The sequence below is a fragment of the Meles meles genome, chromosome 3 (genome assembly GCF_922984935.1).
Source record: "Meles meles chromosome 3, mMelMel3.1 paternal haplotype, whole genome shotgun sequence".
NCBI classification, from domain to species: domain Eukaryota; kingdom Metazoa; phylum Chordata; class Mammalia; order Carnivora; family Mustelidae; genus Meles; species Meles meles.
The window spans coordinates 155135702-155159256 of NC_060068.1; the positions used below are offsets into that span (position 1 = coordinate 155135702).

At 43.0% G+C, this 23555-nt stretch overlaps 1 protein-coding gene across 1 annotated transcript in view; it reads right to left on the bottom strand.

Moving 5' to 3' along the window:
* SLC1A3 (solute carrier family 1 member 3) overlaps nucleotides 1-23555 on the bottom strand; it is a 76242-nt gene that overhangs the window by 16403 nt on the left and 36284 nt on the right. Inside the window, exon 4 of the mRNA XM_046000835.1 lies at nucleotides 1792-1996. Coding sequence (XP_045856791.1) covers nucleotides 1792-1996 — 205 coding nt within the window. The remainder of the gene's footprint in view (nucleotides 1-1791; nucleotides 1997-23555) is intronic.

Below are 23555 nucleotides of genomic sequence, written 5' to 3' on the forward strand. Positions count from 1 at the left end.
ACCGTTCTGCATTACCCCAGGTGATATTTGCACTTGAAAATTGTTCGAGTCCCTTTCTGCCTCTTTTCTGCCTGCATTTGGCCAAGAGAGCCATTCATTATTTCCCCTGTATGTAAGGAGTACAATGGTGGGTGTGTGGGGGAGGGTCTGGGCCTGGTGAAGCCTTTACTGGGCCAACAAAATGTAGACAGAAAAAGAGCAATATGGAAATGAACATAGTACTGGGTTTCTTATGGAAATCTGCAAGTGTTTATTGATTGTGTACTCCACTGGAAAGCTTCATTTGCACCAGTTACTTGTGACATTGTTTTTAACAGGTATTCTATGGAAAAAATGAAAAATGCTTATTTTAAAAGTCAATGAAATTCTAGGTAGCATGGAAATATAAACAGGAATCTTTAATGATCTGGTAGTCCTAGTAGTAGAAGATGTATTGTGCGATAGAGAAAATATGATTTACACTGAAACATTTTCAGTAATTAAAATTGACAGAGTTTGTTAAAAAAAAAAAAAGAGAGAGAGAGAGAGAGAGACTGTGGGACAAGGAGACATGGCCCAGGAAGTTGCAGAGCCTGACATTCCAGCAGTTGTAGGTTATCAAAATCATGTTTTAAGGTCATCAACTCTTGTCCCTTTCTTCTTACCGCCTAGACCATCCTGTTTCCTTTTCCTTCCTATCTATGCTCTGTGGGTCTATCTATATAAATCTTGATAGAAATGTGAGTTCAGGAGATTTCAGGAAAAATGCTCAAGCCAAGTGACTGGGAGGAATGGGCTACTCATACACGTACCACGGGGGCAAGGAGAGGCAGAAACACACAGCACTCTGACGGATCAACCAGACTTGGAACGACAAGCTCCCAATTCTTCAAACAAGGAGTAGAAATTCTATAGAAAGAGAATATAATACAATACTCCTAACCTAACCTACCTGATGGTAAAGGTCGTGGAAATAATGGGGAAAAGCCTTAAAGCTTCCTATTGCTGGTGGTGCCTCACCATGCCTTGTAAGTTCCCTTAACCCTGCCTGCACTTTTCCAAAGCCCTTTCACTGATCTTTTTGAATATGCAATATGCTTCCTGCCAGGATCTGACTGACACAAAGGCTGGTGTGTAGAGAGAGCAATGAGGAAGGTGCCAGGATCAAACTCGGGTTTACTTCACAGTTCTGTGTGAGATGACTCTACCATCGAATCTGTTTCAAGTACTGGATAAGACTCATTGCAATCGGTGTGTAGTTTGTACGCAAAACAATGCTCAAGAAGCCATCCTTTAATCTTTCATTGCTGGTCTGCCAAATCCTTTCTTCGGCAATATTTAAAAGGAAGATGTTAGAACAGGTATGACCAGATGATCCTGAAAGGTCTTTCTGGACAGAAATTGTTGTGCCTAATGGATGATAATTCCGAAGACAAATTCTACATTAGAGAAGTCCAACCAACAGACTACGGTTGAATAAAAACTAGCCTTAAACAGCAAGACAATATGGTAAGACTTATTAATATTCCAAGGTAAGCTGCACAGCTGAGAGGAGAAATGAGTAATCAGATCCTGAATCCTAAAAGCAAGGGACTCAAAATCTATATCTCCTCTTTGCTCTTCTCACCTCTTTCCCATTAGATCCGAAAACAAAAGCTGTAACTTCTGTTAGAGAGAAATGAAGATGTGACCTTCACTTCAAGCCAGCAACCTGGTTCAGTTAGACACCTGATCTGCAGTTTGACTAGCTCCCCCAAAAGAGGGGCTGGGCAGTCAGAATATACCCAAAGCGGTGGGCTTGCAAGGACGTACCTGATCAAGTCCAGGAAGGCGTCTGCAGCTGTCACTTGAACAATTTTGCCTTCTCTGTGCATGTTTTCCTTTGTGCCCTTCCCAGGATGGATGATGATGACAATGACTATGCCAATTACCACGGCAATGATGGTTGTAGTCATGTAATAGACTACCGCTCGCATTCCCATCTTCCCTGACGCCTTACTATCTAGGGCCGCCATTCCTGGTGAAGGCAAACAGAAGGAGATTTTCAGGAAGTCAGTCCAAAGAATTTTCCAGAGGAAGATAATGGGGACAGTCATTCCTTCAACACCCCCTTGTCCTCATTCCACCCGGCAATGGGATTTTATACAAGTTATGAGAACTTGGCATCAAATTCCATCAGGGCATCATAAAAGGTGAAAGAAAAAAGCCACAGAATGGCCAGTCATCAGCTGCGGCAGCCAACACCTGATCACCCATTTCCTGCCTCAAGAGTTGATTTCATGTGGCTCTCGAATGATTTAAAAGAGCAATCAAATTCTTTCCTAGGTTACTACTGGTTGGAGAAGCTATGAGTGTAAATAGTGAGTAGTGTGCGTGTATGAAGAGCTACTCAAAAAAAATTTCTGGCAGGATAACCTGAGCTTATCTCAAGTCACTGTGGTGACTCACACCGGTAACCTAGCCTTAACACTTTTGAAAAGACTTATTATTTTATATATGTACTTGGGAGTCTTTTTTTCATGTTTTCATGCAAAATGTAAGTCATTATTCTGATCACCTAACAACTTATCATCGATTTGCATTTATTTGCATGAATTAGACATTGGGTTATAAAGCCAAAGTTCTCAAATAGTTTCTCTGGGGTTTCATTTCATCTCATCTCATCAAAGTTAAAAAAAAAAAAAAAATCTCTGTTTTGGTGGGGTTCTTCTCATGTTTCTATTTTCTCCCCTGGGCATGGAGTACCTTATCTCATGTTAAACATCTTCGCCCCCTCGTTTTCAGGACATCTTCAAAGTCTACCTCAGGCGAGGTGTTATCCTAGGTAAAAAAGGAGGTGTGACTTTCAAGATTTCCCTTCCTGCTCTAGCAAACGGAACATATCTTCATGTCTCTTGGGATAGTAAAAAAACAGACATGACACAAATCCCTCAAAAGCTCAGATGATACTAATATGGGCTGTTCTGTTTCATTAGCTCTTTCTTCACTTTTCTTCTTTCCCCGCCCTAATCTCCTGAAAACACTAAAATCCAATTATAGTATAATCCAATCATAACATGGTTTTCTTTACTCATGAAAATTTTATTTTCTTTACTACTTAAAAATTGCCTTTTTATAAATGTATTAAAAGGTTATACTGTATTCCAATGACCAGTCTCAGATTCTACCAGTGATTTAATTTTTAGGTAGTGACTTTGTTCATACCAACATATTCAGAGTAAAGTATTGAAAAAAACAGTATCCATGATTGGGCTCGGTTTGCCCCCAAAATGTGATATAATGGTAATTCCCATGAGAACTGACACCAGGGCTTTCAATTTATAATTTCATTTGTATTTGAATATCATTCATAATTTTCAAAATAAGCACTTACTTAGTACCTGATACGCTATTTTTAACAGCAACCCATAATGCAGATTAAAAAACACTTAAATGACTAGGGTCTTAGTCAACACCAAGTAAAATGGAGTGGGAACTTGAACTTTGTTCTTATGACACTAATTTTCATATACTTTCTGCTACTGAGGAGACCAGCTGGAGCTCCCGCAAACAAGGAGGCCAACTTTGGCTTTAATGCATCAACTTAGCTTCTCTTACCCTTGCCCTGGGTTTCTTGAAACCCAGGGCTAAGTATCCAATACTGGGATGGTGCCATTTATTTGCCAACCTTAAAAATGGGCTGATCTGTTTTCAGTCAACTGTCCCATCCCCCCCATTTTCATCCTCAAGTCTGAATCACATCTCAAATATCTTGGCTTTCTGTGCTTGCAATAATTTCTCTCAGAAGGGGCCCACTCTCTTTCCCATTATTGCCTGAGCTTGTCACCACTGAAGCCTGAAATTCTTCGGCAGCAAGTGGTGTGGGCACAATAGGCCGGATATCTCTGCTAGGGGGTACCAGGCAGCAGTATTTTCTTCCTCCAAGATGCTTTCTTTCCCTCTTGCCTTCTATTCTGTGGTGCTGTTCCGTTCTCACGCCAACTCTTCTCTGACGTTCCTGCCCACTACTCCCGACCTATAGCTATTCAGAGAGAGCACTAAGTGGTCAAGGCAGAGTACTGGAAACCAAAGTGGCAAACAAAGGAGGAGGCTTAAATCTCCCTCTCTCCCACCATGGGGCTAGGGATGGGGGTGGGGAGCTCTCCCAGAGTCCATAGCTGCAAGGCTATAAACTTGAAGAAACAAAGATTCTTATTTATAGGATTTTTTTAATTTAAAAAACGAAAACAAATATGAAAGTATTTTCTCCATACTTCTAAAATTCTGAAATACTGAAGACAACCACCAAGGTATGTTTTTAGCAGTGAGTCTAGAAGGAGAACTGATAGTCAAAGGAGAGGTTCACCAACCTCTATATATTGACCCTTTCCCTTTGCAAGAGAATAAAGCAACAGCTGCTATTATCTCAGCCAAGGAAAGAGGGGTGTGTGGGGGTAGGGCAGAGGATCTTCATGAACCAGTTCCCCATCTAGGTCCTTTTCCGAGAGGTGGCCCTGGTATCCCAGACGGGCTGCTTGCCTACCTCCACTCCTAGTCCTCCATCCCCTCCCACCACCTGCCAACTCTGACCACTCCCCGTTTCTCTGACACAGGCTCTTAAAACTAAAGGGACCACCATGAACGAGGTCACATACTGTTGTGAGGGCAAGAGCAGGATGGATGTAGACAGTCTGCCAGACACAGGACCTGAAAGAGAATGGTTCTGATACTGGTAATACCAGGAAAAGGCAGGATGAGCTCTAGAAGACAAAACGTCATGTGAGCAGTGTCTCTCTTCCTCTCCCTTACTCAAAATCAGTGATCATCTCTGTTCCTTAGTCTCGTGAAATTCGAGACAAAGCTCTATAGCAGACATCAGAGTGTCTGGGGGCAAGGGTAAAGTACTAAATTACTTTGTGGAAAAGGGAACTTAGGGCAGGAAGTGCCCTAAATGTTTGGGAAGGGAAAATTTTAATGGAGCCTTGTCACTCCAAAATACGTGGAAGAAAATGACACCGGGGCAGGTACTAATGGGAGTGTGTTACAACAACTATGTGTGTGTCTAAACATACATTTGAGAAACACATTCCAGAGCAAGTAGTAAAGATAATAATCTCAGCTGGTCTCTTTTTCATCATTTGAAATGGGTTTAGCTAAACCAGACTCGTTTAAGACATCTTGACATCTTTATTATGAAAACAATGTGCCATCAGAATTGAGACTCTCTTGAAACCCAAGGAATACTATATTGTACAGTTGCCCCAAGTACCATGACTGGTTTTCCAATTATAATGATGTGTTTGTGATGCTTACATATTTTACATATTTTGACTTAACTTTTGTGCCAGTTCCCTAATTCACTCACAAAATCCCACCCCCAATCAATGTCATATATTCATCTAATTTCATCACAACTGTAGGTTGTAGATGTCACTGATATAATTTTAAAGGTGAACATACAAAAGATCAGAGAAGTTAAGTAACTTGTCCAGTGTTGCACAGCTAGCAAATGGCAGTGGCAGAATTTGAACCTGCACTCTCAAGGAATCACTCCTTCCCCTATACCTCACTTTTAGTGGACAGGCTGGAGGAAAATTCCATGGCGGTAGGTAACTGGAAAAACTCTAGCACATTATTCAACATTCCCTACCTTCAGAGGAAGTGTATTATGCTGGTCACCAGAAGGACTAGCTAGAGGGCTCATCGATTAGTACAAATTTCTCATCATTTCTAGAAAAACAGCCAAGAGCATGTTCTAATGGAGCATGGGGGATCATTGATACTTGCTGGCTGTGAGTACATGAATCATATTCTCCTTTCTAAAAACCAACCCATCAAGAAGAACCAGTCATCAAGAAAGCAATCCATCCATCATTTCTGCAAACCTATGAGTTAAGCATCTAAAGGGGATTAAACAGATATTTTTCGAATGTAAAAGATTAAGACTTAGCTTCAGAAACCTGGGTATTTTAGGCAGCAGTCACTTTGAGGAGAGAGGAAGGAAGACAAGAGAGTTTCTTAATGCAAATAGGTAAATACACATTTACTTGTTTATAAAAACAGTCTTTTGGTCATCAGTTTGGCATTAACAAATATGGACCACATTCGTATTTATTGCAGGGATGGAGTAGGGAGGGAGGGTCTCGTAAATATGTATGTGGAACTCTGTAAGTCTGCACTGTCAATTAGATTTCTTTTGGTATAATATTTGGTTTAAGAATTTAGTAAATTCTTGGATAAATGAAATATGCATTCAGCCACGGATAAAAGGATAACATATAGATAATGTCAAGCTCTCAAGGCTCTATTATTTGCATGGATTTTACTCTCCCATCTGCTAAAAATCTATGTCTTATCCATTCATGTGTCTTACTCTATTTCCCCCAATAATTCCCGTCTCTGATTTTAAAAATCAAAATTTAAGGAAGAAGCCTTCTGTGATGAATTGTCTTTCTGCTCATTCTCGTGGCATTTCATTGTTCCTCCAGGGACTGGATCAGGCCCAGAAAGAAAAGAAAAGGGGGGATGGCAACTGCTGATTCAAGGATATTGTCTGTTTCAGGTTTTGTTTTATTTTAGAGGCACTCCTTCTCCACAACAGGCTACTCAGGTACTCATGTAATGAAAGCCGCCTGTTCTCCATCCTAGAATTTCAAGATGGCAGAACTGACAACAAGGAAGTCAAGGATGAGCTCCAGCATGCGCCATATTCATTTGACGATAAGGTGATTTTTTTTTATTTTATTTTTTTTTTTAGGAAAGTTAACTTCTAAAAATACAATATACTTCCTATTTACAGATTGAGAAATGAACTCTTGTATCCTAAAGCAACCGCCCACTGCTGGAGCACGGGCACACGGGGACCCCTCAGAGAGGAGAGTGAGCAAAAGGGTCAAAAAGCTCAGAGGAGAGGGAAGGAGGGGAGAGGCAGAGGGAGAGAGCATAAAATATCATTTTAAATCTGTCTCAACTATATTATGTTCTTCTTCACTAAAACAGTTTCTTCTGGCCCCTTTATGGACTCCATTGTAAAAAGTCAAATTCTAAGATTCTCTGGGTTCTGGAACAGAAGAATCTTTAAGAGTTAGGTCGGAAATGATTGCTATGGGTTGTATCGCAATTCTGAGTCACAATCAATACGCAGGATACAGCCTCAGAACTTAATCTAAAAGACAATATTTCAAGCTAAGGCCAATATCGGGCATTTTTTCTTTGTCTTTTTTTTTTTTTTTTAATTAGAGCTCAGTGATGAAGAGCTTAGGCTCTGAGATAAGAATACCTGGATTCCGCTTCTGGTTCTGGAAACTTCTGACCTCTGTCAGCCTCTGTCAGCCTCTGTCTCCTCATCTGCAGTATGGGAACACTGACCGCTCTCTCCCTGGCTTTTCACAGGCATTAAAGGGACTACTTCCAGTGAGAAAGCACTTAGCATAGTGCTTGGCACATAGTAAGGATTCAACAAATGTTAGCTGTTATTATTAAGTAAGCAGAAAAATAACAAACAAGTTATTTACTAAGTATTGTTTGCCTTCTCTAAGCCTCCTTTCGTCTAGACAAGAAGCTAATAGTATTTATACTGCAAGCTTAGGGAAAACTTACATAAAGCATCTAGACAAAGCAGGTTCTTGATAAATGCTAGTTAGAATCATTCTGTCTCTCTCTCTCTGAGAATTTTAGTGCCCAAAGAGCTGAACCATTAGTTTTACTCAATGAAGCAGCCTCAGTGGTTAGAACTGCGCCTGCGCAGGAAGGCCCCCCATCAACGTGTGTTGAATAGTCATTCTTATCACCGTTGTTGTTATGCTGGGGGGAGGACACACACACACACACACACACACACACACACACACACACACACACACCCTTTTTTTTTTTTTAAACATTCAGGTTAGGTTACTGTGAATTACAAGTACTCAAGTTGCTTTTGTTCTTTAAAATACTCTGAAACTCCGATTCGTCAGTTTTAGTTGCTCTTTCCCCCAGTTTATCCAAAATCGGTTCATTCTATCTTGGAGAATGAGAGACAGCTCCGGTGGGTCAGAGTGACTCGGCATCACCTGGAGCTTCATTTCCAGAGCTGGGGGGTGGGGGGTGCGGGGTGGGGAGGGGGGCAGGGGAAGGAGGTGTCACTCACAGCAAGGTGTCGCCCGGGATGGTCAGGAAGGCAGAAGGCTGGCCCACCTGTACCCCTCACCACCAGGAGCACCCTCCGTCTTTCCCTTCCTTCTCTCTCTCCCACTTCTATATTATTTTCCCTCCTTTACTACCATGACGCACTCTCGAAGATGAACCCATAGAAGTAACTGCTGAGGGGCGCCTGGGTGGCTCAGTGGGTTAAAAGCCTCTGCCTTCGGCTCAGGTCCTGGGATCAAGCCTGCATCGGGCTCTCTGCTCAGCGGGGAAACTACTTCCTCCTCTCTCTGCCTGCCTCTCTGCCTACTTGTGATCTCTGTCAAATAAATAAATAAAATCTTAAAAAAAAAGAACTGCTGAAGTCCTCTCTGTCCCTACATTAACAGAACACTGAGTGAAGAAGTGAAAAAATAAACACACAGAGGGCAAATGGAAGAGACGAATGGGGTCTAACACGCGCTTACGATGCAAGTCATGAAATCTGTTCAGTGAGTTACGACTAGTATTGTTGTCCATTAATGGAAGAGTGCAGAATAGGAAATACCAAAGGGTATCTATCTCCTACGGTAAGGGTAAGTATTAGTTTGTGAAACTTTTTTCAGCTGTGTGTATGTATTGTGTGTGGCTGGGTCACAGTGTAAAATACATTTGTGTCCCCCCCTTCTTTTTTTTTCCCCCTTTTTTTGGAGGGGGCACCCAGATATGAATACATTTATATTTTATGTGTAGGTTCTAGTAAAAAAAGAAAGTAGTTTGCAAGCACCAGTAGATTCCCACATTCAGTTAACAGTAGAGGCTTTAAAAAGGAACCATGAGCTGTGGTCTCTCCTTCCTGTTATTCTTGCTTCCTACAACTTGGGCTGCCCACAGCACCCAAGAATTTATTTCACCTGGCTAGTGGAGACCAAGGAAATAAGCGTGCTGATGTCTAATATCTGGTCAGTTGAACTGAACAGAAATTCTGTAGACATTGTAACAAGGGGAGAAGGTTGAGAATAGATTCACTTTATGCAATTTTGAGCAAGAGGCATTTACTTTAATCGGTAATTCTTAGTGAAGAAGAGTTAAACCATCTCCATAAGCAGCTGAGAACAATTTTGTGGAATTCACAGTCAATTAAATCACAAGTATCTTCACAAGTATCCCCTGGCCAAAATTTCCTTCCCATATAGCTGTGTATAATGTCACAAAACTTGATGTTTCATTCGCCTATAATATCACTTAGTTTTATGAGGTTATACTGCATGAGAATGACAAGGAAGCTTCTCTGCAAATTTATTGCTTGTGATAGCATATAATTTGTCAGGCAAATTGATTTTTTAATTTGACCCTTAAAACTGTCAACAAAAGTCTTTCTTCGAGTTCCACTCTTCACTAGTAAAATGAAGTGTGGAAAGGCAAAAGGGAAACACTCTGTTTTGAAAGATTGTTAAATAGAAAAAATCCCAGGGGAGTCAACAATATTATTAGTGGCATAAAAATTCACATAAGTCACCCTTTATCCTCAGCAGACAATCCCTTTTCTCTAGCTATTATTGTCCTCTGAAAAAGGAACTTTCATACTGGGAAGCAGTGAGGGGAAACCGAGGTCCAACTTTAACTGCTTCTACCTCCAATATCAAAGAGCACCAGTGGCTTTCTTGACATTTGGGGTGGAGAATGATTTCCTGGGTTACCAGCTTGATGACGTCCTCTGAGTGGTCAAGTTTGCTTTTCTCTACACTAGTCTTAACCATCGAACAGACTCTCATGACAGCCTAGCATAGCCCTGCCAGGGAACCCACCATGGGGACTCCCTCTCTCTCTCAGCAAGGTCTCAAGAAAACCTCAGAAGAGCCAGCTCTGAGATCCACTTCTCACAGGCACACAGCTGCCGGCACAAGACCCACTGAGAGGTGATTTAGATACCCATTCACCCTTCCCATTAGCCCATCCTTCGCTCACGGTATTGGAATGTGCTGCACAATATGCTTTTCTGAAGAGGAACCAGGGAGTACTTCATCTTCTTTATGTGTGCTAAGCAGAGCAAGAGGGAGAGGCCAGCGGGACCCATGATGAGCTGTGGGGAGTAGTGATTAGTAACAGCTGACAGCCTCAGACCAAGACCCTTTCTTTGGTTACCTCATTGTAACAGCCGAGCACAAAGGAATGACTGTCCTCTCGCCAAGATTTAGAAACCCAGGACTGCAGAAAATAGCGGCTAAAAGAAAAAGCATGGGTTGGGCCATGGAGACAAGGGGCTGATCAGACCAACTCTTGGTTACACCTGTGAAGCTTGGCTTTGTTAAAAAAGAGACCTGTCATGTGCAAAGATGTGGTAACAACCGACCTTCAATCGGCCATCAACCGGGCCCCACCAGGACCACTGATGTAACTGGGGAAAGTAGGTGACTTCACTCACAGCAGAAAGAGTGTGTGGAGGGCAGCAAATTGCTTTCGTTTAATGAGAAGAAGTTCTTTGAGGGCCAGAGCTCTAGCCCCCTCTCCCCCTTTCCCCAAAGAATCATGATTTACAACCAACCACTCTTTGAGTGGTTTGCGGTTTCCAAAGCAGCCCTCTTTACTTTGGGTTGAATTACTTGCTGTGGAAAAGACCTGTACGTTCTGGGTCCCACGCGAATTTCTTAGGAAGATGATGGTCAAGACAGCACGTTTCCTGGCTGGCAGAATGCTGAGCGGGACTGAATTCCTCAACAGGGCCAGACTTGTCCAAAGTTAATCAAAAGGCATCTCAAGCTGACTGCAGAACATGTCAGACTCAAGGGGTTCCCTTTCTTCCCAAGGCAGGCCTGTCCCTCACAGGAGAAAGGGAACTGAAAGCCTCAGAGAAATTGAAAGCAACACATGGACATTAAAAACCAATTCGACCTGGCCCCGATTCCCAGAAGAACAGTTGAGACAGGAGTGTGTCTCCGTGCCCTGAAATGAGGCTGGGAAGCCGCAGAGATTCCTGGGGCCAAAGGAGCCATGCCCGCGGTTCCAACCCAACATCCATTCTTTGCCATCAAAAGATTCTGGAACCATAAGCCAATCTGAGAACCTGGAAAAGGCCTGAGGTTAAGTCTGTGGCTTGAAACTGAAATTAACATATTTTAAAAAGATATATTTCCTATATTTTAAAAAGATATATTTCCTAAAAAAAAAAAATAAAGAAATGATTGAGAAAAAAGGCATTCCCTTCTGCTATTCTCTAAATTAAATCCAGGACATAGGATCTCAGATACAATACACAAGAAGAATTTTTAAAAAATTTTATTCCACGTTCTGGCCAGTTAAGAGAGCATGCCAATGAAGTCTCTGGGGACAGAGCTGGGGTTGAGAGAATGACAGAGGAGGGAGAAGAGGGAAAGACAAGGCAGGGAGACTAACCAGCACAGAAGCATGGAGTGGAGAAAAAGTTCAGTGGGTGCTTTTATCTCAGTCAGCATATTTCTTGGGCTCTGGCCAACACACCCCTTTTCAGTTCTGATTAATTTTCTCAGCATTTAAAACTTCATCAGTTGTTCTTATCTAATCTATAAAGGAATAGTCGCACCCAGGGAGTGGGAGATTATGGTCCCAGCTACCTGACCCAAACAATAAAGCAGTATCACTCCGCCGAGTGAAAAAGACTGTGACAAACTATAGACTTGGTTGGCTTTCCTTACCCCTGCCTGAAGTGTAGTAAGAGAACATTCTCTCCTTGAAACAGGAAAAGCTGCATTTTTGCCCCCTGCGCCAAGGGCGACAATGGAACTGAGTTATTCCCAATACAGTCCATCAGGAGTGGTGCAAGACCATTGCAGTTTTTCCCTCCCCTCACCCAGCCTAGGGAGCTGCTTCTGCCTCTTCTATCTCAGTTTTGTTAACACCTGGGTATGGAGTTTCTATGCACTTCTCAGTTTCATATTTTGATGCTTTTTTCAAGGGGTATTGAGAAATTCCTGTAAGTTCTCCAAAGAAAACAATGGGAAGCCCCTTCTATCCAACTCCACTTCTCCTGAATAGACTTCAGGGATCCCGGAAGGTGGCAGAGACTGGAAATGGTGTTCGGCTGAATCGAGACTGATGTTGCTTGGATTGAATTGTTAAAAAAAAAAAAAAAAAAAAATTCTTATTAAAAATTCTCTAACTTGAAAAATGGGGATAGGGTGAATAACAGTACAATCACCAAGACATGGAAAAAACAGTACTGGATGGGTCTTGAGTAAAATCTGGTAACATTAGATGGCAAAAACACAAAACAAAAAACCCCCAAAAGACAAAAGAGAGAGAAAAAGAGAGAGAGGGGAGTGAACTATGGACATTGTTGTTAAAAAGATATGAGATAAAAGATTTATAAACAAGGAAATGAGGGGCACCTGGGTGGCTCAGTGGATTAAGCCGCTGCCTTCGGCTCAGGTCATGATCTCAGGGTCCTGGGATCGAGCCCCGCATCGGGCTCTCTGCTCCGCAGGGAGCCTGCTTCCTCCTCTCTCTCTGCCTGCCTCTCTGTCTACTTGTGATCTCTCTCTCTGTCAAATAAATAAATAAAATCTTAAAAAAAAAAAAGATTTATAAACAAGGAAATGAAAGTGGGGTGCAAAACTGAATTCAAATAAATGATCTTTAAAAAAAAAAAAAAGATTTGTTTGATAGAGAGAAAGCACAAGCAGGGGGACTGAGAAAGGGAGAAGCAGGCTCTCCATGGAGCAGGGAGCACAATGCAGGGCTTGATTCCAGGACTTTGGGATCATGACCTGAGCCAAAGGTAGATGTTTAACCGACTGAGCCACCCAGGCACCCCTGAAATGAATGATTTCAAATGAATGATTTTAACAGCCACCACAGCCCCATTGCAAATCACGGAAAGAGGGAGTAAGGTAGCGAAGGTATATTAAGGGTAACTAGTCTTATTTAAAAGTGGCTATAGTCCAGCTTCTACAATTAAAACTGTTTCACTGATTCATGCATTCACACAGCTTTTATGAAGGAACTTCTCAACGGTCCCGCCAAAGGCATGATTGATGGGGCCCTCATGTATTTAGTATAATAAGTAAGATTTCAAAATATGCTTTTTTGAAACAGCCCTGAACAAATACAATGCATGAAATTATCCAGCAGAGTGATTTGGAATGGAATCGGAGAAAAACAGGGAAATCTGCTGGTCCATACTGGAAGGAAATAGTTGTAATACTCTAGGGTTTGCTTGGTTTGAGTCCTGGCTCTCTCACTTACTAGCTTGTGACAAGTCAAGATATGTAGCCGCTCAGTATCTCAGTAAATGAAGGATAATAACGGTTTACTTCATGGGGTTGTTCTGAGGCTTAAATGAGTTTAACGTGTGAGGCCTTAGTATATTTGGTACAGATAACTTAGCCCCTATGATGATGATATGTTTGTTTTTGTTTTATAAAAATATTTTTAACTCTGAAGGGGTCCTTGGAACACGATTATAAAATGTGAGAACTCAGTTCCTAAACTCAGACTCCACCCTGCTAGGCACAGGCCAAGGGCTTTATCTCATTAAATCCTCCCAGACAACCTGTGAGGTTGGGATAACAATGGTCAATCCCCATTGACAGATTAGGAAACAGGAGGTTAAATCACTTGCTCGGGATCACACGAAGCACTGAAGATGAGTGGCTACTGTCAAAGCACTGGGCAGCCTGTGCTAGAATTAGTCCGACATCTTACTGACCTTAGGGGGGAGGGGTGGTTCTAACATTCAGGCTTCATTCAGAAGTTGATATACTACTGGAGATCTTAAACCGAAGAAAGAAAGAACACTCAACCATGGATAATTACACACTTCAAAAGCCTTGGGTAATTCCTAGAAGTCCCATGTCTCTTGGTGAAGCTGCAGCATTTCTCCCCACCCCCACTTCCTTTAGAGTATCTGTTATTAAACTTTCTCTGAGCCTAACCACAGTGGCACTCACCATCTCCTTGGCCAACTCTTCATTGTTGGGTAGTTTTTATTTTAAAACAGAAAGAAGCTCAGAAAGAAGCAAAATCTGGTTCCTTATAACCTTTTTCTCCCAAGATAAAATTTTCCTTCTGGAAGAACACAAAGTGAGTCTGGTTCACATTCACCAGAGGGACCGTGGTCTTCTTTTCTCCAGACTAAAGACTCAACATTTCTCCAATGGATCCTCCAATGGATCATGACTTCCAGATGTTCACCAACCTGTAATCCCTCCCACTGCCTACCAGTCAGTGCCCGTATGCTCCGGTACAAACCTTGTTTGCCCAGCTCTCTTGCCTGCTAAGACTTATCCTATTCTTTTAGGCAACTTAGTATACTCAGGATTCCCTAGCCGAGCCTTGAGTTTTCCTGTCTCCACATCTTTGCTTTTTAGACTTCCTCTGCCCTCATCCTCCTTTCCTGTGGCAATTCTACCCTTGGTCCAGCCCCTGAATTCCCATAGCCCTTTTTTTGTGCTTCCTGACTTCTTACTCTGCTTTGTTTTACAGTCATGTGCATACCTGTCTGGCTCTCCATTTACCTTTTCAACTCCTTGAGGCTATAGATTGGCAACGTCTCTTCATATCTTTATTCCCCACATCGGTTAGCATGTTGCCTGCCCAAAACAGGAGCCCAATAAATGTGTCTTGGATTGGTTTCGACACCCTCTTAGCAGCTACTTCGTTTTGTCAAAGTCACTCTTGAATGTGCTCAGAATTAACAAATCACTCCCGATGTAGTGTGACCAGTGCAGAGTACGGTGAACTATTAGTAATTATAACTGACTAGATTCATTCTTTTTTAGCCACCACATCCCACTGCTGGTTCATATTAAGCTTTCAGTCACATGAACTGCTGCCAAGCTCAGTCTTTCCCCATCCTGTAATTGCGCAAGTGCCTTTTGAATCTAAAAGCAGAAATATACATTTATCCCCCGCTCAACTTCAGTTGGTTGGTTTCCATCCAGCACTGCAGCCAACTGAAGTGATTTTGAATCACAATCTTAGGCATATGTGGTAGAAGCCATTCTTTTGGGGCTTATGTCATCTGAAAACCCAATGTAGGTGCCTCCTAGGTCTTCAAGTTTTTGATAAAAATATAAACAGGACAGAGCTTTTTAAAAGTACAAGTGCTTCACTAGGTGTCTTTCCGGCTTGATATGGGGCCTTAAACACTCTAGGTATAAACGTTCAGCTAATTTAAAATCAACCTTGCTATTTTATTAGGTCTTATTTTATTGTCAAACCTATCACAGAAAACTCAAAACTTTTGAGAATGACCAAAACGAATAGTAACAGGAATTCCACAGCTAAATGTTATTATAGGAAGGGAGTATTTTCACAATATAAAGATTCCTTGTAGTACCTGAGACAAGCTGTTTTGTGGGAATACAGTAAGCCTCGCTTTGTAACTTTAGGAAACAACTCTCTTTTCCTAAAAGAATCAGTGGTATCAATCTAGAAAGGTATACACGGATAAGTATCTTTTTCTACTAAGTGGGAATGTAGTATCATTTGAGTAAAGATAAAAAACACATCAAGAATGAATATAAACATAAGTCATTCATATGAGAAAGAAATAACATAATAATTATTTTAAACTTTAGGAAAGTTTATTGGATAGTTCACTGGAAAAAAATTCTGAATGTGCTCTACTGGTCATCAAAAAGTTCCTTATTGGATGTATGCCTTTAATTCCTCTTTGTTTTTACTCCTTCCATGATAACACATCAGCTTGTAATTTTCCAGGTTATAGTCTATCAATTATAAATATACACGAAGAGCCATATAGATGATTATATGCCCAGTGGCTATCAGAGTACGGATTGAACAGGTATTTGTTGAATGAATGATGACTGACATAGTCTGCAAATTCAGCAGGTCAGACGAAGCAAATGTTGTCAGCCCACAGATCAATGAGTTATTTACATAACATCTACTCCAACACAAGCTCATCGCTGCAACCAGTGATGGGATGCAGATGGACAAACAGTGGTTCCTACTCCCACGGAGATCTCTTGGGGAGCAGACAAGTCATAGCCTCACCAAATAAATGTTCTATCACACATGATGGAAGAAGTTAAGTGCACAGGAATGGGAAAATTGTGGAAAATATTTGGTTCATGTGGAGAGAAGACATTACCACAAGCAGTAAAATTAAGGTAACAGATACACTTCAGCATTATAAATTGACCCAGTACAATCTAGAAGCCACAGTACATCCGGGGCTGCGTGGCACTACAGGGAGGGAGCCTGGATCACAAACGGATGTGAGTTTGAACACAGTTTCAGCTCCTTGCCAGCAGGGCAACCTTGGGGACGTTTCCTTGTCTGTATAATGGAGATGGTAATATCACGATTTTGCAGAAGGGATAACAAGTATGTGTGTTCAATGCCTGGCATGCTTTTTTTTTTTTTTTTAAAGATTTTATTTATTTATTTGACAGATAGAGATCACAAGTAGGGAGAGAGGCAGGCAGAGAGAGAGAGAGGAGGAAGCAGGCTCCCTGCCAAGCAGAGAGTCCGATGTGGGGCTTGATCCCAGGACCCTGGGATCATGACCTGAGCGAAAGGCAGAGGCTTTAACCCACTGAGCCACCCAGGCGCCCTAAGTCATGTCTTTTATACTCAATAACTGCTAGCCATTATTATGGCGGGCAAAAGAAAAAAATGTCACTGACCAATCAAAGATAGATAAATCTGCAAAGATAGATAGATGATCATTTTATCACTTCAAGGTGAAAGTAAACATGATTTGAGTGACGATGCCAATGGCCTCATAGATTTGCTGCTTCAGATGTAAACCACAAATTACTTAGCTGATTACTGACTAGCGACCATGTGCCAGGCTCTGTCCCAGGCTAAGTAAACCATGAAGCATTGCCTCTAATTTGCACACATCTTAGTGCTCTCGAAAGTTGATTGTAGAGAACACAATCCCACAGGGAGTCTGCGAACCACCTTGGAAACCAACTCTATTATCAAAAAGCCAAAATTTGGCCAAAACTGGGGCCAAGTCATGGCTGAGAACCTCCAGGTTTGGAGAGTGAGGCCAAGAAACCAAGATTTGTCCATGTGATGTACAAAATGACACCACGGGTTAGTGGTGAGGCTAAAGTGGAATGAAAGCTTCACCAGGCCTCCTCTTAATGCAACACAGTTTAAAAGCTTCGCTCTAGCACACCAACATGAAACTAAGTTTCTAACAAGTCACATTTTCCCAGTCTTGGAAGATTGGGAACTTCTTGCCAAATGGGTTGTTCATTCTAACGCAGAAAATGCAGCGACTTCAGTTGCTTCCTCAGGATCACCCACAAGCAGTCTCCTCGTTCAGAAACGCACAAAAGCCTCAGTGGGCATGCTGCAGGAAGCAGCAAGCCCGCTGAAAGCAGGTGAGGTTACCTGCGACAGGAGCGCTAACTGGCTACCACTCAGTGACAAAGGCGAGGTAGGCTGGATGAGGATGCCTCCGATGGCCTGCGCCAACGATCCAACAGGAAACGATCCTGTCTGGGCAGCCGCTACATGCACAAGCAAGGAAGGGCCTTGACTCTGACCCTCACCGGCAAGGAAGCCGACAGGCCTCCCGAGCTGACGTTCGCTGACGTTCATGGTGCGGAAGCAGAATCCGAGCGGCGGTATTCGCTAAGGTGGGCCGAGCGCCTACTGTCCACGCGAAGCACGCTCACAGCCACCACCTCGGCTGAGCTCTCCTCGGGGTCCCCCGAGGGGCACGGACAGCCAGCACTTCGATTACTATCACCACTACTATTTCCACTCCACAAATGAGCCCCGAATGCCAGAGCGGCTCCCCCCGCAACAGCTCGTCGGTCCCGGCACCGCGTATAGAAACCAGTCCGGTCGCCCCGAAGCTTGTGCCCCTAAGAACCAAACGGGGATCGGCACAAATAGAGCCCGACGCAGCCTCCTCCTCTTCAGAGGCTCTGCACTCCTCAGCGGGCTCCTCTTCAACTTTTCAGGGTAAACACTGTAACCTCGCGGAGGGGATCCAGGCTCTGGTGGCCTCGTGGGACGGCTCGGTGACTTCCTTCCTCAGCCCACAGAGGGAGCTCGGTCCTGAACGAATGATCAGCCTCAACGGGACAAGAGCCGCTGCGCACGACGCAGAGCCCAGACGCCATCAGGACCCGCGAGGGAACGAAGTGTGAGAACAGACGGCAGAGGCCGTCAGGACTACTTCGTGTTTGCGCTCTATGAGGCTTGACCTTGACCGTGGGAATGGAGGACACGGGGCAGGGGCAGTCTGTGCCTGTTTCCACCCCCTGCCCAAGGTATATCAGAGCCCGCCGCGCAGGTGCATGCCTCCATGATACTCCAATGAGTAGAAATGTAAAATATTTCAAGTTGGGAGATAAACTCTGCAAAGACACGAGGCACACAGGATAAACCGTCCCGGGGGGAATCAGTCCCCAAGGTACACAGACACGCGCCTTCTTCCACTACTGGGGTTCTGAAGCCTGAGGACATTTCCGCTGGCTCCTCCCACCCACTGTGGATTTCCTGTGTGCACAGTTTTCTGCGTGCTCCCTAGCGGTCCCTGCAGGGGCATCCGAACCCCCTCAGAGGTGGAGGCTGACCTTGAAGCAGGCTGGTAAGAAAACAAGAACATGTTCCTTTCCTTTGGCTTGCTTGAGATAAATTTTTTGAACCCTTGTTGTATGCCAGGCCCGGAACTACAAATGGAAATACAACCTCATGCTTGTTCTCAGGGCTTACAGGGCAGGCGGGGGTTGGCGGGGTGGGGGACAGGGTATGGGTGGAGGGAGAAGGTGGAGCCTTCAACAGGGGAGGAGGGTGCTGAAAGAAGGGATGGGTGTGTGGCAGAGAAGACAGGGGCCCTGGAGATGGGGATTTAAGGAGTGGGAAGAGCCCATCAGCCAGACTTCTGGCAACACTTAACTTTGCTGTCAGGGAGAACTTGAAAAGCACATTTAGAGAGAAGGAGCAACTTAGTGCCAAATCAGATCTGCCCGTGCACGTTTACCAGATTGGACTCTGAGAGCCAAGGATTTAGTAGTGATGTTGTCAGAACCAATAAACGGGTTAGGAGAACTGGTGAGGGGTAAATGTGGAGTCAGAGGTTAGGTATTTATGTGAACACTGGAACACATCGAAGGCCTCCAGTCTGTTGAAATTCTAATTACGAGACATGAAATAACCCGAAATTTGGAAAATGAGTACCCCTCGCAATGCTGCCAAACACCTAGCATCTGTTCAAATCTATTAGGAACCATTTCCTCAGGGAGGGAACGTGAAAGAATTGTAAGCAGCTGCCAAGACGTGTTGCCTGTTGGGGTTGCCACGTTCATGCCGTAAATTTATGTGTGACCTTATTCATTAATACCACTGAACACGGACACGGTGCAAAACGGACAACGCATTTGCCCCAAAGCACATGTGAGGTCAATGCTTCCAAGAGGCCACAAAACAATTTAAGAAGTACCTCTTAGAAAATCCACTAAAAAGCAAACTAGCACACCAGTCTGACTCATCACATTTGGCTTAGGAAGCTGACCCTATGTTCTGCAGCGGACCCATTGCAATTTTCAGGACCCTCACCCTGTCCATTTTGAAGCCCGCAATTTACAGTAGCTGCGTCAGTTTCTCTAATTCAGCTTTTAGCAGGTTTAAGTATTTTGTTGGCAGCTTCCTAAGAATTGTTTTTGGTGACATTTTCTTCTATCGTGCATTTCCTCACGGAGCCACTATGGGAGGTGAATAATGAAGCCATGTGACACGGCAGTGTTAGTAACATGCAGCTATATTGGGTTACTTTCCTTTTACTGATCATTTTAGGCGCAGTTCTGCTCCCTGGGTAACTCTGGGAATTCTCCAGAGGCGCGCAGCAGCCGTGAATCTAGCTCTTTGTGTTTGTAACTGTACACCTGTTATTGAGGCCGAGGACGAAAAGAAAACACCAAACACACATTGTTCTATATTTAAGCCGTGGTACTCAGTTCCAGGGGCGGGCAAGGTGCCCTTTCTCCCCTTGAAAGTTACCAAGAACCAGCTATTCTGTTGTAGTGACACTTAATTTCCCAACTTTGAAGACAGAAGATCTTAAGTACTAAGGGAGAGAATATGCAGTGTGTGTGTGTGTGTGTGTGTGTGTGTGTGTGTAAGCATGTGGGTGCACACCAGCAGGAGCTGGTGGTGCCAAAACACATCTTTCCTCACCTCCGGAAATGCCTACCAGGGAAGCGAACGAGCTGGCAACCAGAAAGCTCTCGTGTTATGCTCACTGTTTTAACCCAGACACACGCTCCTGTCCTGGGGCAGAAATGCTTGCATGTCATGCCTTTAGCAGGACTCTGCTACATGGGAACTGAAAGACTGAATCAGTGAATCTTTCCAGGAATAGCATGGCAAAGCACTCTGCCCGTTTCAAAAGCAAACAAGCAAGAAAAAAGCCAACTGCATAAATTGGCAGTAGGGTGCAATATTTCTCTGTCAAGAGCCCAAATGTTGGTTCTTCTGTTCTGACACTGCTCAAGGAAGCCATGTAGTAAGTTTCAGGAACAGCGCTATCACCTTGGAATTCTGACCTTTCTTCCCTCCTGTGTGCACACCCCCCCAAAAATGTTATGTAGTGTATAACCCTGTTTTACATGAAAATAGAGGCTTCCCCGAGACCTTCTAAAATAACTGAAAACACTCTGGGATCTCAGAAAATGATCCCGCGGGGTTGGAGTACCAAACAAAATGGTGCTTTGCTTTCATCAAACTGACAGTTGGGTGGAGGAAGTGGGGAATGACAATGGGGCCACCTGGTGACACTGCAAGAGTAGGAAAAGGTTCCTGGAGGAAGTGACATTCCAGGGCGGACCTGAGGGTAAGGGGTGGGGGGGGAGTGTGAAGAGGCTGGAGAAGAGTCAAGGCAGGTGCAGGCCGTGCAAAGTGGGATGGAAATGGTAAGCAGAAGTCATACAAGACATGCTCACAAGTCTGACCTTTATCCCCAAAGCAATGTAAGGCGTAAGCTCAGAGTCGAGTTTTAGTTAGACTCTATAGTCTTCATGTAAAAAAGGAGACAGGGGGACTAAGCAGGGAAATTGTTAGAAATTAGGACCGAGACTCTGTTTGACCAGGGTGGGGACAGAGGTACTGGTCAGAAATCAGAGTTAAGGAAGCAGAATCAACAGGACGGGGTTGGGGAGGAGGCGGAGGAGGAGACTAAGCTTCTGGCTTAGCTTCTGGTTTCTACATTTCGTTTTGATAAAACAACCACAACCCTTTTTAATAGTTTTCCTGCTCTTTTTGAATTGAAAATTCAGACACTGAATTTTCATGAGTTGACTTGACTTGAGCTTAAGTCCCCCTCCGTATTTACCTTCTTTCACCAGGGATACATTTATTCTATATGAGCTCACTATCTTCGTAATAATGGACCAGCTCTTCAAAATCTTAGTAACTTGGGATGCTTGGGTGGCTCAGTCAGTTGAACATCTGACTCTTGGTTTCCACTTAGGTCATGACTTTGGGGTTGTGGGATCAAGCCCTGAGTTGGGCTCCATGTGGGGCATGGAACCTGCTTGGGAGTCTCTCTCTCCCTCTCCCTTTGCCCCCCACCCCCAAGCTCACTCTCTCTTTTTCTTTCACAAAAAACCAAAAAACCAAAAAAACCAGTAACTTGGAAGGGACCACTGGGCCCTTTTATAGCCAGAAGGAGAGCTTAGAATTATGAAGTCTTTCCGGGGCCTTTAAGCTTACTTTGCATACAGTTCTAGTTATGCTTATATCTGGTGACTCATTCTGTAGCTCTTGTCCATTTTGAGAGGAATGAAGAATCGTATCCCCAAAGGCTAGTCCTGGCTAATTGAGTTTTATCAGCTCTTAAAAGCTGTAGTTACTATGGCCCTTCAAGGCCTTTTTCTGCTACAGACTTAGAGTGCTGGTATCTGTTTGTGAATCTCTTGACCTGAAACCATGGTCAGAGGGAAGGCGAAAGATGTCACACTACAGAGACATTATCAGCAAAATTCACATCATGGAAAGCTAATTTTACATGACAAGCAATCTAGTCTCTTCAACAAACAAACTGCCAAAGAAAAGGTTGAAGGGTGGATAGAGAGAGAGAGAACTTATGGATTAAGAGACTTAAAAATATGAAACAAATTCAACCTAAGATGTAGCTTGGTTCAAATGAACAAACTACAAAAAGAGAGGGAGAAAAGAAGTGGGGATATTTGAAAACCAACTGGATGATCTTATTAAGAGATTACTGTTAATTTTTAAACAAACAATAATGGGCATTATGGCTATGTTTAGGGAAAAGAATTCTGTTTTTAACATAAATGACTTTAACGGAAACCAGACTTGCCCTCACACCACAGAAAGTCCTGATCCTGTGTCAAGGAGAGAAGGCTTTCACTCTCAGCCCAGGGCTCAAGGTCAAGGTAGAAAGAGCGAACAAGCTGACCTCACATTTAATCATATTTCCCCACCTGCTTCTACCCTAAGAGTTGCGTTGCCCCAGACAAAAACAGAAAGGTACACTGATACTCCCAGACTCTAATTCATGTTTGCCCAGCAGCATATTCCTGAAAAGAAACTGAAAGCAAAATCAATGATTCTAAATATTTGAGTTAAATTTTAAATGCACTAAAGCAATCCATGGTAGAGCATTTTCCAATTCATTAGTTCTGGAAAATGCCCAGTTACTCTCAGTTGGGAAGGCACATCTTTCTCAAGGGTTAGGATTGGGGGGATATGAGTATCAGGGTATCAGAAAAATCTTTATGGTCCTTTTAAACTACACAAGTTTACATGGCTCCTTCCACTCTCCCCATACCAAAAAAGGTCAAAAAACAACCCCCCCCAAAAAAACCAAACATAGAGATTATATTAGCTACTATTAATTACTAAAAAGAGGATTTTTTTTTTTTTTTTAAATCTCTCAAGTATGTTGGGACTGGAAAAGTTTTGAGAACTTTTGATCTGGGACATTCCTTTAGGCTATTTTCTCAAGGTGAACTATATCTTCAACTATACTGCTGATCTTTCAACAGTGAGGAAATGTTTTAGAACAGATCTGTTGGAATGAAGTTCCCGAAAGAGATAGAAGTATCTTTCTTTTTAACAAATAACAAGCTACATTAAGGCCAGAGCCCTGCTCTTTATGCCACTTTTCAATCTTGATCTTATGAACCAACAGAAGAGATAGGACTTTTTTTTCCTTTGAGAGTCCCTCAAATAGGAATTTAAGCCAATTGTCCATTTTTCCATGATAGAGATAAAATACAGAGTATCCTTTACCCACGAGTGAATCAGAGAAACTCATTCAGTCAGGATTGACTTTTGACTTTTATAATTAAACATACATAAAGACTATAATAACTGAACTGTACAATTAGGGCTGTTCATTATACATGGCATAAAAGTGCATATTTGTGGTGTTTCTTTTGAATGGTTTTTTGTTTTCATATTTTTTTCTTCTACTGAAATCTTAGTAACCTTTGAACCATAGGTCATTTATGCAGTTGGAGTCATGAGAGCTCAAATCCTGCACTTTTGATATT